The sequence below is a fragment of the Plectropomus leopardus genome, chromosome 20, assembly GCF_008729295.1.
Source record: "Plectropomus leopardus isolate mb chromosome 20, YSFRI_Pleo_2.0, whole genome shotgun sequence".
NCBI lineage: Eukaryota > Metazoa > Chordata > Actinopteri > Perciformes > Serranidae > Plectropomus > Plectropomus leopardus.
In genome coordinates, this window is record NC_056482.1 from 15128279 (window position 1) to 15142259 (window position 13981).

Sequence of the window (13981 nt, forward strand, 5' to 3'; positions counted from 1 at the left end):
CGCAGATTGCAACAGTTGTGGAAGTAATTGGGTGTGAAAATTTGCATGTCACAAAAATGTTAAAGAATGGGATGCTAGATTTCACTTATTTTGTGTTGACTGTGGTGAAGTGTGGTTGTACTCTTGCAGTGTGCATCTAGTTGTTGGTGAAATGTCATCTTTTTGAGGCCTGACAGTTTTATTCATTCTCTTTCTTTGTCCTGCAGGTGGCTTTGCAATCGTGTTCCTCGTGCGAACAAATCAAGGGGTGCGTTGCGCCCTGAAGAGGATGTATGTCAACAATGAGTATGATCTGCAGGTGTGCAAATGCGAGATTCAAATCATGGTGAGTTGAGATTAAATCATTTCTCCCCCTGTTCTCACATGGACCTCATGATTTTTCCACATATGAAGGCAACTACAATATAACTCAAATCACGCCTGACAAAATCCAAGAAATTCACACACGGAAGCTCTATTCTAACAGTTTGGTAAACATACAGCCTGCAGCAGGGTTAATTTGATGGTTGTGCTGTATTTAGTCATCTGGTTCTTGGTATGCTTTGTTTTTGTTTTCATAGTATTGTCTTGCATGCTCTGCTCTCCCCCTGGGATGTATTGTCAAAGGAGTTGCAGGGGTTATTTCGTGTGAGCACCGATTCTTAAAGGACCATCAAGTTCATGTTTTTTTTAAGCATTTGTTGTTGAGATTAGTTAAAGGTTCTAAAGTCCTAGCTGTGCCCCTATGAGGTCAAATTTTCTCTGTTTTCTTGTATAACATTACTTAAAGCTGAAGGTGTCCTTGCTATGAATTTAATACAGATGCACATGCTGGTAAAAAAGGAAGTCTTTCACTGCATTGAATGACCTCTTGACCTGGTAAAAATGAAAGAGCAAGTCTGGTATTTATTATGTTTACAATAAGGATATATGTCACGGTATCCTATCACAATTTATTCTATATCCCATCAGCAGTCTAGGGGAGTTTTTTCTGAGTTTTGAAGCGTTTTACCGTAGCAGACTCGGACATTCGTTGAGTTCACTCACAGAACTGGTTCTTTTCTGTCTGAAGGACAACTCAGGAAGGAAGGAAGGAAGCAATGGATGGTGAAATGACAAACAAATGTATGATTATGTAAACATTCAACAGAATTGCATGCATTTTAACAGCTTAGTTTTACTTTGCATTTCAACACAGATGATCCTTAAACTTGGTTCAGGATGATGGCTGGTGAAAACTGCAACATTATATGACGTGTTTTCTTTACCTCCCGGTCCCTGTCTATATTGTTCTCTCTCTCGCTCACTCACTTGCTCTATTATTGACAGACATGCAAACGCATGCACACACACACACACACACACACACACACTCACACACACACACACACACACACACACACACACGCACTCACACTCATTGTCAGACAGACAGTGTTTCACCTCAGCCGCAGTACTTTAGTTTTTTCATTACCTAATAGTTTCCTGATTTCAGCTCCCCATTGCAGCTCCCTCTGCAGGTGATGGCCTCACACTGCATCACAAAACACTAAATTGAATTAAGAGGGTTCTGTCGTGTAATTCACCCATTTGCAACAAAATATGGGAATATGGATGATAACAGGACTTCTTTTTGTGTCACTGTTTCTTTGTTTTGCAAATGCTTTTGTAGCCTCTGTGGCATCTTTTCTGAATGATGAATTCAAAGTATCAAGTCAAGACAAATCAAGTCAAGAAATAAGTCCATCCATTTTACTGATCAACTAACGATTATTTTCTTGATTACTTGATTAGTGTTTTGGTCTATAAACTATCAGAAAACAGTAAAAATTGTTGATCAGTGTTTCCCAAAGCCAAATATGATGTCCTCAGAACGTCTTGTTTTGTCCACCACCCAAAAATGTTTGTTTTACTGTCACAGAGGAGTAAAGAAACCAGAAATGTTCCAGATTCGAGAAACTGTAATTAGAGATATTTTTTTTACATAAAAAAAGATGTTGGGTCTATTAATTGTCAGAACATGGTGCAAAATGTTGATCACTGTGTTTCTTAAGACTGAGGCGACGTCCTCAAATGTCTTGGTTTTGTCCACAACCCAAAGATATTCAGTTAACTGTCATTAAAGACAAAAGAAACCAGAAAATATTAATATTTAAGAAACTGGAATCAAATAAATTTTGACTTTTTTTCTTAAATAAACAAACACAACAAAACAACAGGCCAACCAGTGGCTCACCTGGTGTGTGCTCGCCGCAGCGGCTGCAGGTTCGACTCCAACCTGTGGCCCTTTGCTGCATGTCATCCCTTTTCTCTCCTCCCTTCAAGCCTAACCTGTTCTATCTGTAATATAATGCAAAAGCCAAAAAAAACCGTTAAGATAATAATTAATTGATTATCACATCAGTTAGTGGTTGTAATTTAATAACAACCAACTGATTAATTAGCTTTACACTGTGCAACAGCTTTGCCAGAGTTGTGCATTTTTGGACAAGCTTTCTGAGCAGTCTTTTGTTAACGCTCTGAAATGTGTGTTTGTGTTCTTGCAGAAAGACCTTGTCGGTCACAAGAATATTGTTGGTTATCTTGACTCCAGTATTACGGCAATGGGATCGAGGGATGTATGGGAGGTCTTCATACTTATGGACTTCTGCAAAGGTGCGTGCTGAAAGGGAAATGCAGTGCAGCTGCAGCTGCATGCTTCATGTTTGGGCAGCTTTTTGCAAATAATTTTAACAATATCAGTGTTTTCGAAAATAAAACACAGAAGTTAAGGTTCAGTTATATACCATTTGGGTTTATTTCCCCTGTTGTTTGAGCTGCTGTATGACTGACTCTTGTTTTGCAGGGGGGCAGGTGGTCAATTTGATGAATCAAAGGCTGCAGACCGGCTTCACCGAGGCCGAGGTGCTGCAGATCTTTTGCGACACCTGTGAGGCTGTCTCTCGCCTGCACCAGCGCAAGACACCCATCATCCACAGAGACCTTAAGGTGACACATTTTGCCTCTTTTCCTCTGTGTGATGCTGTGGTCTGTGGTGTGTGGGTTATGATGGGTGGCTCAGGGGCAACACCCTCCTGCTGTGGATCTCAGTGCTGTGTGTTTGAAGAGTCATGGTTGATGTGTTTGCATGAGCTGAAGCTGTGTTTAATTATGGATAAGGTTTAATAGGAGGTTAGAGGAGATTGTCAGCTGTCAAAATACTTAACATACCTTTCGGTTTCTGCAGAGTGCAGTCAACTGCAGTGTGGTTGTGGCATTAATGTAAAGTTACTGTCACTCAGTAGCTTTAATCCACATGGAAACACAACTTTTTATTGCACAACAGATTTCTTGAGTTACATTAAAAACGTGACACGTTTAGGAGTGTGTGTCAAGAGCGCGTTGGAGCATAATAAACGGAAGTGATTTGGATCTGGATATCATAATGTGAAGGCACCCTCACCTTGATTTTTATCATCATTATCTCAAGTGTACATGTTGTAGGAGGCATGTTTGACTAAAAAAGTGTCAATCACGGTACAGCACCACCTTCTCACACAAATTGGGTCCTCTCATGTATAACCCCCGTGTTCTCAATTAAAGCAGATCTACAGTATGTGACTGTGTGTGTGTTGCATATCTACAGGTGGAGAACATCCTCCTGCATGACAAGGGACATTATGTGCTGTGTGACTTTGGCAGCGCTACGAACAAGTTCCAGAGCCCGCAGACTGAAGGAGTGGCCGCGGTGGAGGAAGAGATCAAAAAGTTTGTACATCTTTTTTTGTCTGCTTTGGCAATATTTGCAGCTTTCGTTCATTAGCAATCCTTTTAGGTATGGCTGCACAGAAACTGTCAGCAGTATTTCATTCATGAGCAGCTTTTGTTGTTATTGTATAGACTAATTGAATTTTTAACCTCGTCGTCATGTGGTGATTCTGCGCGGCACTGTTAATATTTTGACGTGTGTGCAAAAACAGCTTTTGCTTGATGCGAAATGCAATTTGTGATGGATGAAATCACTACTTTCATTAGCATTTATGAGCACATAATACTGTGTAGGCTGTTTTCATTTCACTGCCGCATCAAAAACTGGTGGTTTTCCTACTAATTTTGTCCTGTTTTCATTCTTGCTAATTTCTTCCTGTTTCCTTTCAGGTACACCACTTTATCATATCGGGCCCCAGAGATGGTGAACCTCTACAATAACAAGATTATCACTACAAAAGCAGATGTGTGGGTGAGTGAGGAGAACAGACAGATCTGTGATAATCATGAGAGTCGTGCAGGTACAAGAGAAAGAAAGAAATATTAAAGGGATAGTTCAGCTCTTTTGAATTGGGGTTGTGTGAGATACTTACCTATAGTCAGTGTATTACATATAGTAATGGCGTTTGGCTTGCCTTCAAACTGGGGGCAGAGGTATCATCATGGTGGCTAAGCAATGTGCTGCTGTGGATGGGAATTGGCAACAAAATGTATTTTAGCCACCTATAAGAAATCAATAACAGTTTAACTGTACGCTATATTTAATTTACTGCATTACCTTGCCACAGAGAGCCCATTCTGACTATGGTTAATGGCTTCAAATTGGCATCTATTTTCTAAACCACCAGACTCCATTAAGAAAAACAGTTATTTAAGCTCTCGGAACACTATAGCTGCTGGTCTACCACTGCCTCAATTAGTAAATTTGTTTGTGCTGTTGTGTGACTTTGGCGATGTAACAGCTCCAGTTTCCCATTGGTAGTCACTGTCTGACAGCAAGGTACAGCTGTAAAGATATTCTAAATATAGCGTGCACTTAAGCTTAGGTGGCTAAAATATGTATTGTTGCTAAGCCCTCCACATCAGTGCATTGCTTAGCTTCTGTGTCTGTCCTCCTGCTGGCTTCTCCAAACAGGGGCTTGCCAGCAGACTGATGGCATGTAACACACTGACTATGGATAAGTACCTCATACAACCCAACTGCAAAAGATCTGAACTAACCCTTTTAACCTGAAGGCTTGTTAAGCAGCACATGTATGAGGTTTAGTGATTGTATGTACTTTAAAAAGAGAGCTTAAAAAGATGCTGACTTTGTACATTATGCTAGCTTGTATTTAGAGAGGGAAGGGTATTTGTTGTTTGACTTAATGTTTATTATTGATTTTCTCCTCTAATCTCCCCCTCTCTTCCCCTCCTGTCTTTGTCTGCATTTGGTGTGACTGGGCTCACATATGATTGTCTTCTCTAGGCGCTGGGCTGTTTGCTGTACAAACTGTGCTTCTTCACTCTGCCTTTTGGTGAAAGCCAGGTGGCCATCTGCGATGGCAGTTTCACCATTCCAGACAACTCCCGCTACTCTTATGATCTTCACTGCCTCATTCGTTAGTCCCTCTTAAAACATAACTAATGTTTTCAGCAACAATCAAATTCAGTTGTCACAAAGGCATGCACTTGTGGTTAAAGTGTGAATATGAACATATTGACTTTTGTATCTCTCTACTGCTTGAGTCAAGAGTCACTCTTGTGTCTTGGTGGTGTTTTTTTTCAGGGTACATGCTGGAGCCAGACCCAGACAAAAGACCAGATATCTACCAGGTGTCCTACTTTGCTTTTAAACTAGCTCAGCGGACCTGCCCTGTTCAGAATGTGAAGGTCAGTCTCTCTCAGCACCAGCGTCAGCTGAAATATTTGGAAATGCTTAGCTTTCTCTCATCAGGGATTGATTTTCATGTCGTATTCAGTGGAATCTCTTACATTCTTCCTGAGCAGGCAGTTGTCACACTGTGGAAGGAAAATCTACACTAATTCATCAGTAGCAAACAGTAAAAAAATGCTTGTTATATCTAATGATATTCTTTGTTTTTACTTCCAACTGCAAGAATCAGGAAGTTTTTAATGCCAATTTGTGTCTGTAACGTTGTCAATGATGCTGCTGTCTTGTGGAAACACAACATACATTTATTTAAAGATTTTGCACTTTTTTCCCCATAATCCAGAATTCTCCGATTCCTTCTAAACTTCCTGAGCCAGTCAAAGCGAGTGAGGCTGCAGCAGCAAAGAAGAGCCAGAATAAACCCAGGCAAGCATGACCTGCTTACACTGTATCACCATTAAAGCTGTAGTAACACTGTGGAAGTAATTAGGTACAGTCAGTATTCTGATACTCATTAAATAATTATGTTAACACTATTTGCCGTGATTAACAAGAAGGCCGACATGCTCCCTTTGTTGCCAGACTGACAGATCCAATTCCCACCACTGAAACCTCCATCACCCCTCGCCAGAGGCCCAAAGCAGCCCATACCCAGCCTGCGGCTGGCATCCTACCCATCCAGCCTGCTGCTCTCACCCCTCGGAAGCGTGCTAATCTCCCCGGTGGTGCAGCTCAGCCTGTGGGTACGTACAGCTCTCCGTCCTTATTCTCCCATTCGTCATCGGAAAAAGAAACTAAGCTTAAAATAAGGATGTGCAGAAAAACAGGAATCCCTTTTATCCTGTGCACACATCGAATACCTTGATTCTCAATGGGAACAGGATTCTTATTCTAATGCAGAATTTGGGACAAAAAAAAGGTTTCTGCTTACTTTATTTGTAAGTTTGGTCAGCTGTGATGGTCTGGAGAGGTCCTGATGTTGTATTCTTGGCTGTCTTGCTAAATGGTGTAGGTCTTTTTCTTTTACTCTGCCACGCACAAACTCAACACACGGTCAGAAGTCACCTGTCGCTTATCTTCATGACCTCTCTTTCCATCTCTGTCTGCCACTAGCATCCACATTTTGGCATTGCAAGCATGGCCTTTCTTGGCAAATCTCTGCTAACCCGTTGATTGTTCCAAGAGCTAAAATTATCTGTCCAGCAAACTTTTGCAGAGTTCCTCCCCAGCAAAGCACATACCAGTTCACCCTTTCCCTAAAAACACTTTGTTGATATCTTAACACATCCATATAAGCCCATGTACTACAGCATCCCCCCACAGTAAGCAGGTTAAGACTCTTATTGATTAAAGGAATCTAACCACAGGCCCAAAGTTATTATGTAATGATTTTCTCCACACATGATTCAGTTTTTGTACCTGTTACAAATCAGTTTGCTGTTTTTTTTAATCAGCATTTAACATATTATATAATCCCCAGAAATGTTCCGATGAGTCTATTTTATCTTGCTTGATTTTCATATTGTTGCACATCTGTACCGGTATTAAGATTAAATAGTGTTTCATGCTGTTGAGTAATGTGTCTGTGCTCTTTTTAACGTCCCACAGGAGTCAGCTTAAACCTCTCCCAGCCAGCTGCAGCTCTGCAGTCACAGAAGGCGCAGACTTCAGCTCTGCCACTCGTCCAGTCACAAAACAATTCATGTCAGGCTGCGGCTCCCCAGAAGCAGGTAAGTACTGACAAATACTGCGGAACAGACAGAGGAGCTTTTAACAGGTGCAAATGAATACTAACCATGAGTCAAAATTTTCTGTATCAAAATGTGGAAAAAAGACAAAAACCTTCAGTAAATTATAATGCATGTTTGGCTTTTTGTGTCAGGTTGGGCATTGAGTATAGGATGTCACATAAGTTATTAATTTTAATTTCATTAACTAATCAGTTAGATTGACAGACAATGAAATGCAAAAGTTTTGATAATTGTCAAAGTTCTATTATGCCTCTTGACAGTGATTGCAGAGACGGGGAAATGAGTTTTCAGGTTGTTCGTCTGTCCCATTCTTGTGAACACGATATCTCAAGAATGTCATGAAGGAATTTCTTCAAATTTAGCACAAATATTCACTTGGATGAGTTTGGTGGTCAGAAGTCAAAGGTCAAAACCACAGTTAATTTGTGTGGCTCATTTTTGTGAATGCGATATCTTAAGAACATATTAAGGAAATTACTTCAAATGTTGCACAAATGTCCTGTTGGACCTAGAGGTTTGTATTTAAGAATAAGATTCAAGAATTTGCTTCCTTGATCTGTATTATATCATTGTAAATGAATTATTTTAGGAGTTTGAGTTTTGGACTGTTGAGAAATTTCAAAACATAACCTTGGGCTCTGGGAAATTGTGATGAGCATATTATAGACTAATGCATAACGGAAATAAAAATATGTGTCAGCCAAACACAAACATAAATTCAGTTGTGGGACTTAGTTAAGGTGGTTTTCTAATGTAACCTTACAAGTGACAACAGAGTTTGTCATATACCTTTGTGTGGAAGCCTGTGCAGCCAGCAGCAGCTTCAGGAGCAGAGACTACAACAACTGCAGCAGCAGCAGTCGTGTCACCAGTGACCAAGGCTGACGTCCAACCACAAGCACAGCCAGTAGTTCAGCAACAGACCACACCTCCCTCTGCGGCCAGCGCCACCTCCCAGCAGGGAGCTCAGACTCCATCGAGCCCCGCCCCTCCTCAACGCCCGGCTCGACGCAAGCAGGCTCAGCAGACAGCGGCTCAGCCTTCACCCAGCAAACCAGCCTCTGGTCAACTGCCTGTATCTCAGCCAGCAGCTGCTCAGGCTTCACCCGCCTCTACTGAGATCAGCCAGAAAGCAGCTGAGACGGTAAGTTCTGCTCACCATTCAGTTTTTAACAGTGCCTAAACACCATCATCTCTGTAGAGCTGTCAGAATTCATTATAACGCCTTCCTTTCTATTCGTTTGTAATCTTTCAAGTGGCAATTTTCTTTTCATCCATCTATTCATTGTTTCAGTTTTTTTCGTAGGTATCACTTTGAGACAGACTATAAAAATATTGTGGTAGTTACTCTCCCTGTTTGTTACTTTCTAAATCTGTCAGTCATTTTCCTTCTTTTTTGGTCTTTGGTTTCTTGAAACTTTTAGCCTCCAAATTTGACTGAGTGACATAAAAACTAAAAGGACAGTTTACCCCAAAAATAAAAATACATATTTTCACTCTGACCTGTAGTGCTATTTATCAGTCCAGACTGTTTTGTTGTTTGTTGCAGAGTGTTAAGGATATCGGCTGTAGAGATGTCTGCCTTCTCTCAAATGGCACTCGTCTTGTGGTGCACCTAAAAATACATTAAAAAAACTCAACAGCAATGTCTCTTTCCAGAAATCATGACCTGGTTACTTGAAATATTCAACAGACCTTTTTGTGTGCAGTTTTAGGCAGGCTATATAAGAGCTGATTTGCGTGGTTGAACAGGTTTGGTGCACTTGGAGTTGACTTCTCTTATATTTTCTCTTACCAGAAAATTTAGAGAAAATAAAAGAGAAATTTAGAAGAATGTTGCTGCATGAGGACCAATGTGTAACATTTAAGCATCCTGTGAGAGTTTCTGTGACGTGAGATCCTCCATGAACTGTCTTGATCTTCTGTATTTTGCTTTCACTCCATGCTCCTTTTGACCAGACTCCACCTGCTTCTCCAAAGCCAACTGAAGAACGAGGCCACCAACGCACACCGAGTGACGCTGCAGTGAGCAGCGTTGCTGGAGTTCCGGTGAGCGACTCCTCACAGCAGCCACAAGGAGCTAATGGAGACGCTGCCCTCATCCAGTGAGTTGCACATGTAAACCTGAAGAAAAAGTCAAACTCTGTTCTTCCCCTGTTTATTTTATTCATGATATGTCGTGCTTTTTTTCCCCTGTAGATCATTTACATCTCAAACTGGCACCGCCCAGCTTGTTCAGCTCGGTGTTGATGATGCAGCCCAGGACCAAACCAAAGCTGGAGCCACTGCTCCTGTGTCCAGCGATGCCACCAACACCCCCACACAGCCTGCGTGGAACCCATTTGATGATGACAACTTTTCAAACCTCTCTGCAGAGGAATTCAAAACTGAGGACAAAAAGCCTACTGGTACTACGATTAATACTACTGTGTTTGTGTGTGTGTATATGCAGTAGTACGGTGTAAGCATTTACTAACTGGGAATTTCTTTTTTTGCAGACCTAACTTCAGAAATTGATGCATCATCCTCTGAGGCATTGATACCAGGCCTGCAGGCCTCATCTGTGGATAATACACCCCAAGATACTGGTATGTCACTTTTTTCCCTTTAGATAGTCCACAAAATCAGAATTTTGGGTTTCCATCCAAATGTAGCACTCATTTTTCATTGAATTTTCATTTTATCTGCAATAGAAAATACAATTTTATGCGCTTCTTCATCCACTACTGTTATGCAAATATTGGGTTGGTTCATCGAGATAAGCAGTAGATGCCTCTAACTCAGGTGCCATTACACTACTGTGGAAGAAGAGCAACAATCGGACCACAAACGAAGGAAAACAATTAATGTATAATATAGGTCTGTCAGCTAATTTTTAATATTGTGATCAGTTGCAGAATTTCAATATTTAGTTGCGATTAATTGCATTTTTTAATCACGTTTTCAATTTCATTATTTTGCATTTCAAAACAGTTTTGAAGTTCTTATTGATAAGGATATTCTTACAGGAGTGTCTTGATTAGGAATCAATAATCTATTTACATTTAGATATCTTGAGATCAGAGGTCAGTGGACCCCTATGAGATAGCCAAGCCGTTTTTCCATCACCAAAATTTAGCCTAACTTCGGAGCGTTATTTAACTTCCTTCCTGAGAAGCTAACATGACATCGAAACACTGGATTCCTCAAGTGCCATATTATAGCAGTATCATCTCTCCAGCTTTAAAACTGAGCCCAGTACAGCCTCTTAAAGACAGGAATGCCAGCTGACGATTAATGTGATTAAAAAAAATTGTTATTTATGGACTTTAATCGCATGGCGATGACCTCCTCTGTTCCTTGCAGCAGTTGGTTCAAGTGGTCAGCATTTCTTAGGCAAGGCAGCTCAGACTGAGATTTACAGTAAAACTAAATGAAGTTGTTTTCCACTTCAATACCTCTCTGTTGTACTGATGCCACATAATTCATTGTGCTGTATGACTCTGAGGGAGCACAATGTAAAGTAAACCTGTTAATGCACCCGATCCATTAATCTGATAGCATTAAGAAGCTTTCAAAAGCAAGCGCCGCCAACGAGCATCACATGAATAAAACAAAGGGCTCAGTCAGAATGAAAGAAATTACGACATTTAAATGATGTTACTCTCTTGATGTTAATTTACAGCGTTCTGGCAAGGCTGCTTTTATACTAAGCAAATGGAGCCCAGGATTGTTTTATGTTTCCCTCAACAAGAAAGAAAAATTTAAATATGTATTTCCTCATTTACTATATTAGGTAGGACTTTTTAATACAAGCTACGGCTAACAAATACACACTTGACTTGGTTTTAATCGCTATAATTGGCCAAGACAAATACTTAAAATCAAGTTTGAACTATTTTTATTGATGCACTACAAACTGTAAAAATCAGCTTTCTCCCATCATGCTTTTTGTTTGGCTTCACAATTGATTAAAATTTTTTACAATAAAACACTGCTTCTCTTTCCTAGTAGAAAAACCATCGACCATTCTTAATGTGGATTCGGGATCGTCACTGTTGGTTGTCCCAGATCCTTTCGGTCTCGAACTGTCTGATGCACCAGGTAAACATCTTACTCTGTGGATCCATATTACACATGAGGACCTTTCTATGGTCTTTTTCCTAGTTGTGGTAACATTTCTATATTCCAAACATGCATAAGTATTCACTCATGACAGGCCTTTGACTTTAGGAAGAAAATCCAGGAACATGTTTCTTCAGAAGTCTTTATCAGTATTTGCTCAAGTATGTCTCCTTTATTGTCTCGTATTTCTTCATTGGCCTTCAGAGAAGCTCATTGAAGGACTCAAATCTCCAGACACGTCTTCACTCATGCTCCCTGACCTCTTGTCATTGTCTGATCCCTTCGGTGGCTCTGTGGAGGAGTCTGCAAAAGGTGTGTAGTGTGTGTATGTGGGTATATGCTCTTTTGCAAGCAGGAGTATATTTTGTTTCTGAAAGCTAAAAAGGTCATCAAATATTCCAGTTTAGTAGAATGAGCTGGAACTGGAGGATTAAAATCACTGTAGATCTTACTGGAACATGCTTTTGTCCTCTTCATACTTAACTCTTTTTTCTGTCTGTCTTGACCCACCCAAGACCCTCTCACTGCAGAGGACTCCCTCCTGGGCTGCTCTCTGATCTCTGGTCCATCTGCCCCTCCGCCAGCGAGCAGTGCCACCTCCTCTGTCTCCTCTGCTCCCACCTCGGCTGCCTCTGCTTTGGATGATTTCAGCCTGTTGTCTGGGGACTGCGCACAGCCAATAGCCGGTAAGCTGTAAAACACGAACCCCAGTGATTTTTAATCTGTAAGAGTAGACGGAAAACAGAAAACTCACGGGATTTAAGTAAGTGAATGCAAAGTATCAAGCAGCCCCTTTTCCCTTTTGGTTTCGCATTTCTGTCCTAAAGGAGAACACAGCCCGTGTGGTTTACAGAGGTGATATTCATACTGTAGTAGAAAAGAAAAATGCAATTTTCCTTGATGATTTTCACATTCTCAACCACTGGGTGGCAGCAAAAGCTTTTCCATCATAGCTTCACAAACTCATGTAATCAAAAGTCACCTTGACTGATAATGTATTATCATTACCTTCAGAACTTGATAAAGTTTCAACATTTAAGGAAAGTAATTCAAACTTTTTATATTCACTTTTTTAGTTTTCCCCAGTACAGTAGAATAATTGTTCCGGTTAAATTTTCTATGTCTCACATTAACAACAAGTTCTTTAAAAATAGCTAAGTGCGTCTTCTAAATTGAATAATCTATAAAACCGATTGTGTGTTCCACTTAGAGAGCTCCACAGCTGTGGTGTAGTTGTTGGTTCTTGGCTGGTGAATGAAGGCATTAGACTGTCGTTGACGCTGCCAACTCTGAATCACAGCCTGACTGTGTGCACCAGCTGCATGATCCTAATTACTGCTGATCTCTGCTCATAATATCTTATCAAACAGGCTTTGTACCGCTGGGGAGCTTCCGATGGTTTTCACAGCTAATTTTATGAAAATGTTTATCATGGTGACAAAGGTCTGAGTCTTTTTTATTGTTGGCCTAAAATTCATGTGGATGAAGCATCTCCTCTATAGTGCATTGATTAAAAACAATCATCTTTTTAAATGGCCACAGTGCTCCTTTTTATTATCTTTTCACTCCTAATCCTTAACCTTTTCTGGCAAGAATTGGCTGTCGCACTTTTACATCAACAACCCACAGGGTGACCAGATCCCAACAAACCAAATGTGGGGAACAATGTGGGGCACATTACCAATGCTGAGATACTAAAAACAACAGATTCACAATTTTAAAAGTACAGTACTTTGCCAAACTTTGATGTAGCTGCCATTTCTTTGTGATAGTTTCCAATATATGCCACCTAAATCTGTGAGTTTGTGCTGAACTGCAGTTTTCCCTTTTGCACAAGGCGTAGTAAACACAGTGATGGTCACCTGTGCTTGACCCATATGTGCGCAGTTTTATTGACATTAAACACAGCCCTGTGATGACAGACTTGTCTGCCTCTTAACAGCCATTAAATAAAAGTCAGATTTTAGAAATCCATCTGTCCTGTAGTGGTTTGACTTCTGACAACTACAAAATGGGGGACATCATCTAAATATGTGGGATGCAGGACAAGGAATAAAACTGCTGTGGAGCCCCACATGAAAACCTTTTAAAAATGTCTCAAAAAAACAATGAATTCCTTAATAAAAAAAACATGGTATTAAAATGTCAAAACAATATTTCAAAGGTCATAAAAGTGGGAAGACTTGGGAAGTAAGATTTTATGAATGGTTTTTGTCTGACATTGCATTATAAAATCTTAAATAATTGGTAACATGTATTTTTTTTACATAATTTACTGAATACCTCTTGCGTAACGAAACATAGATCAGGATAGCAAAAACAATAATTTTTGTCCCACCAGGATGCTTTGAGCAAAAGATCCACTGTCTGTTGACTGTCACTGTACCTTAGAAGACATGGGGAACTGCAAATTCATTTAAAAAAGAGGGTTAATTAACCAACATTTCTCAGCATGACTGCAACCAGTGTAGGGAAATGCACACGAGGCTCTGTGTATTTAATGCAAAAAGTTTGTAAAATTTGGCAC

General features: G+C 40.3%; 1 protein-coding gene across 3 annotated transcripts in view; it reads left to right on the forward strand.

Moving 5' to 3' along the window:
• LOC121959458 (AP2-associated protein kinase 1-like) overlaps positions 1–13981 on the forward strand; it is a 28151-nt gene that overhangs the window by 3993 nt on the left and 10177 nt on the right. For 2 of the 3 annotated variants that reach the window (XM_042508734.1, XM_042508736.1), the window contains exons 2-18: positions 207–325; positions 2526–2634; positions 2825–2967; positions 3605–3726; positions 4117–4198; positions 5195–5327; positions 5495–5598; positions 5943–6025; positions 6182–6342; positions 7208–7329; positions 8153–8494; positions 9310–9455; positions 9550–9758; positions 9849–9938; positions 11341–11433; positions 11659–11766; positions 11970–12140. In XM_042508734.1, the coding sequence (XP_042364668.1) occupies positions 207–325; positions 2526–2634; positions 2825–2967; positions 3605–3726; positions 4117–4198; positions 5195–5327; positions 5495–5598; positions 5943–6025; positions 6182–6342; positions 7208–7329; positions 8153–8494; positions 9310–9455; positions 9550–9758; positions 9849–9938; positions 11341–11433; positions 11659–11766; positions 11970–12140 (2337 nt within the window). The remainder of the gene's footprint in view (positions 1–206; positions 326–2525; positions 2635–2824; positions 2968–3604; positions 3727–4116; positions 4199–5194; positions 5328–5494; positions 5599–5942; positions 6026–6181; positions 6343–7207; positions 7330–8152; positions 8495–9309; positions 9456–9549; positions 9759–9848; positions 9939–11340; positions 11434–11658; positions 11767–11969; positions 12141–13981) is intronic. The other variant, XM_042508735.1, reaches the window with a different exon arrangement.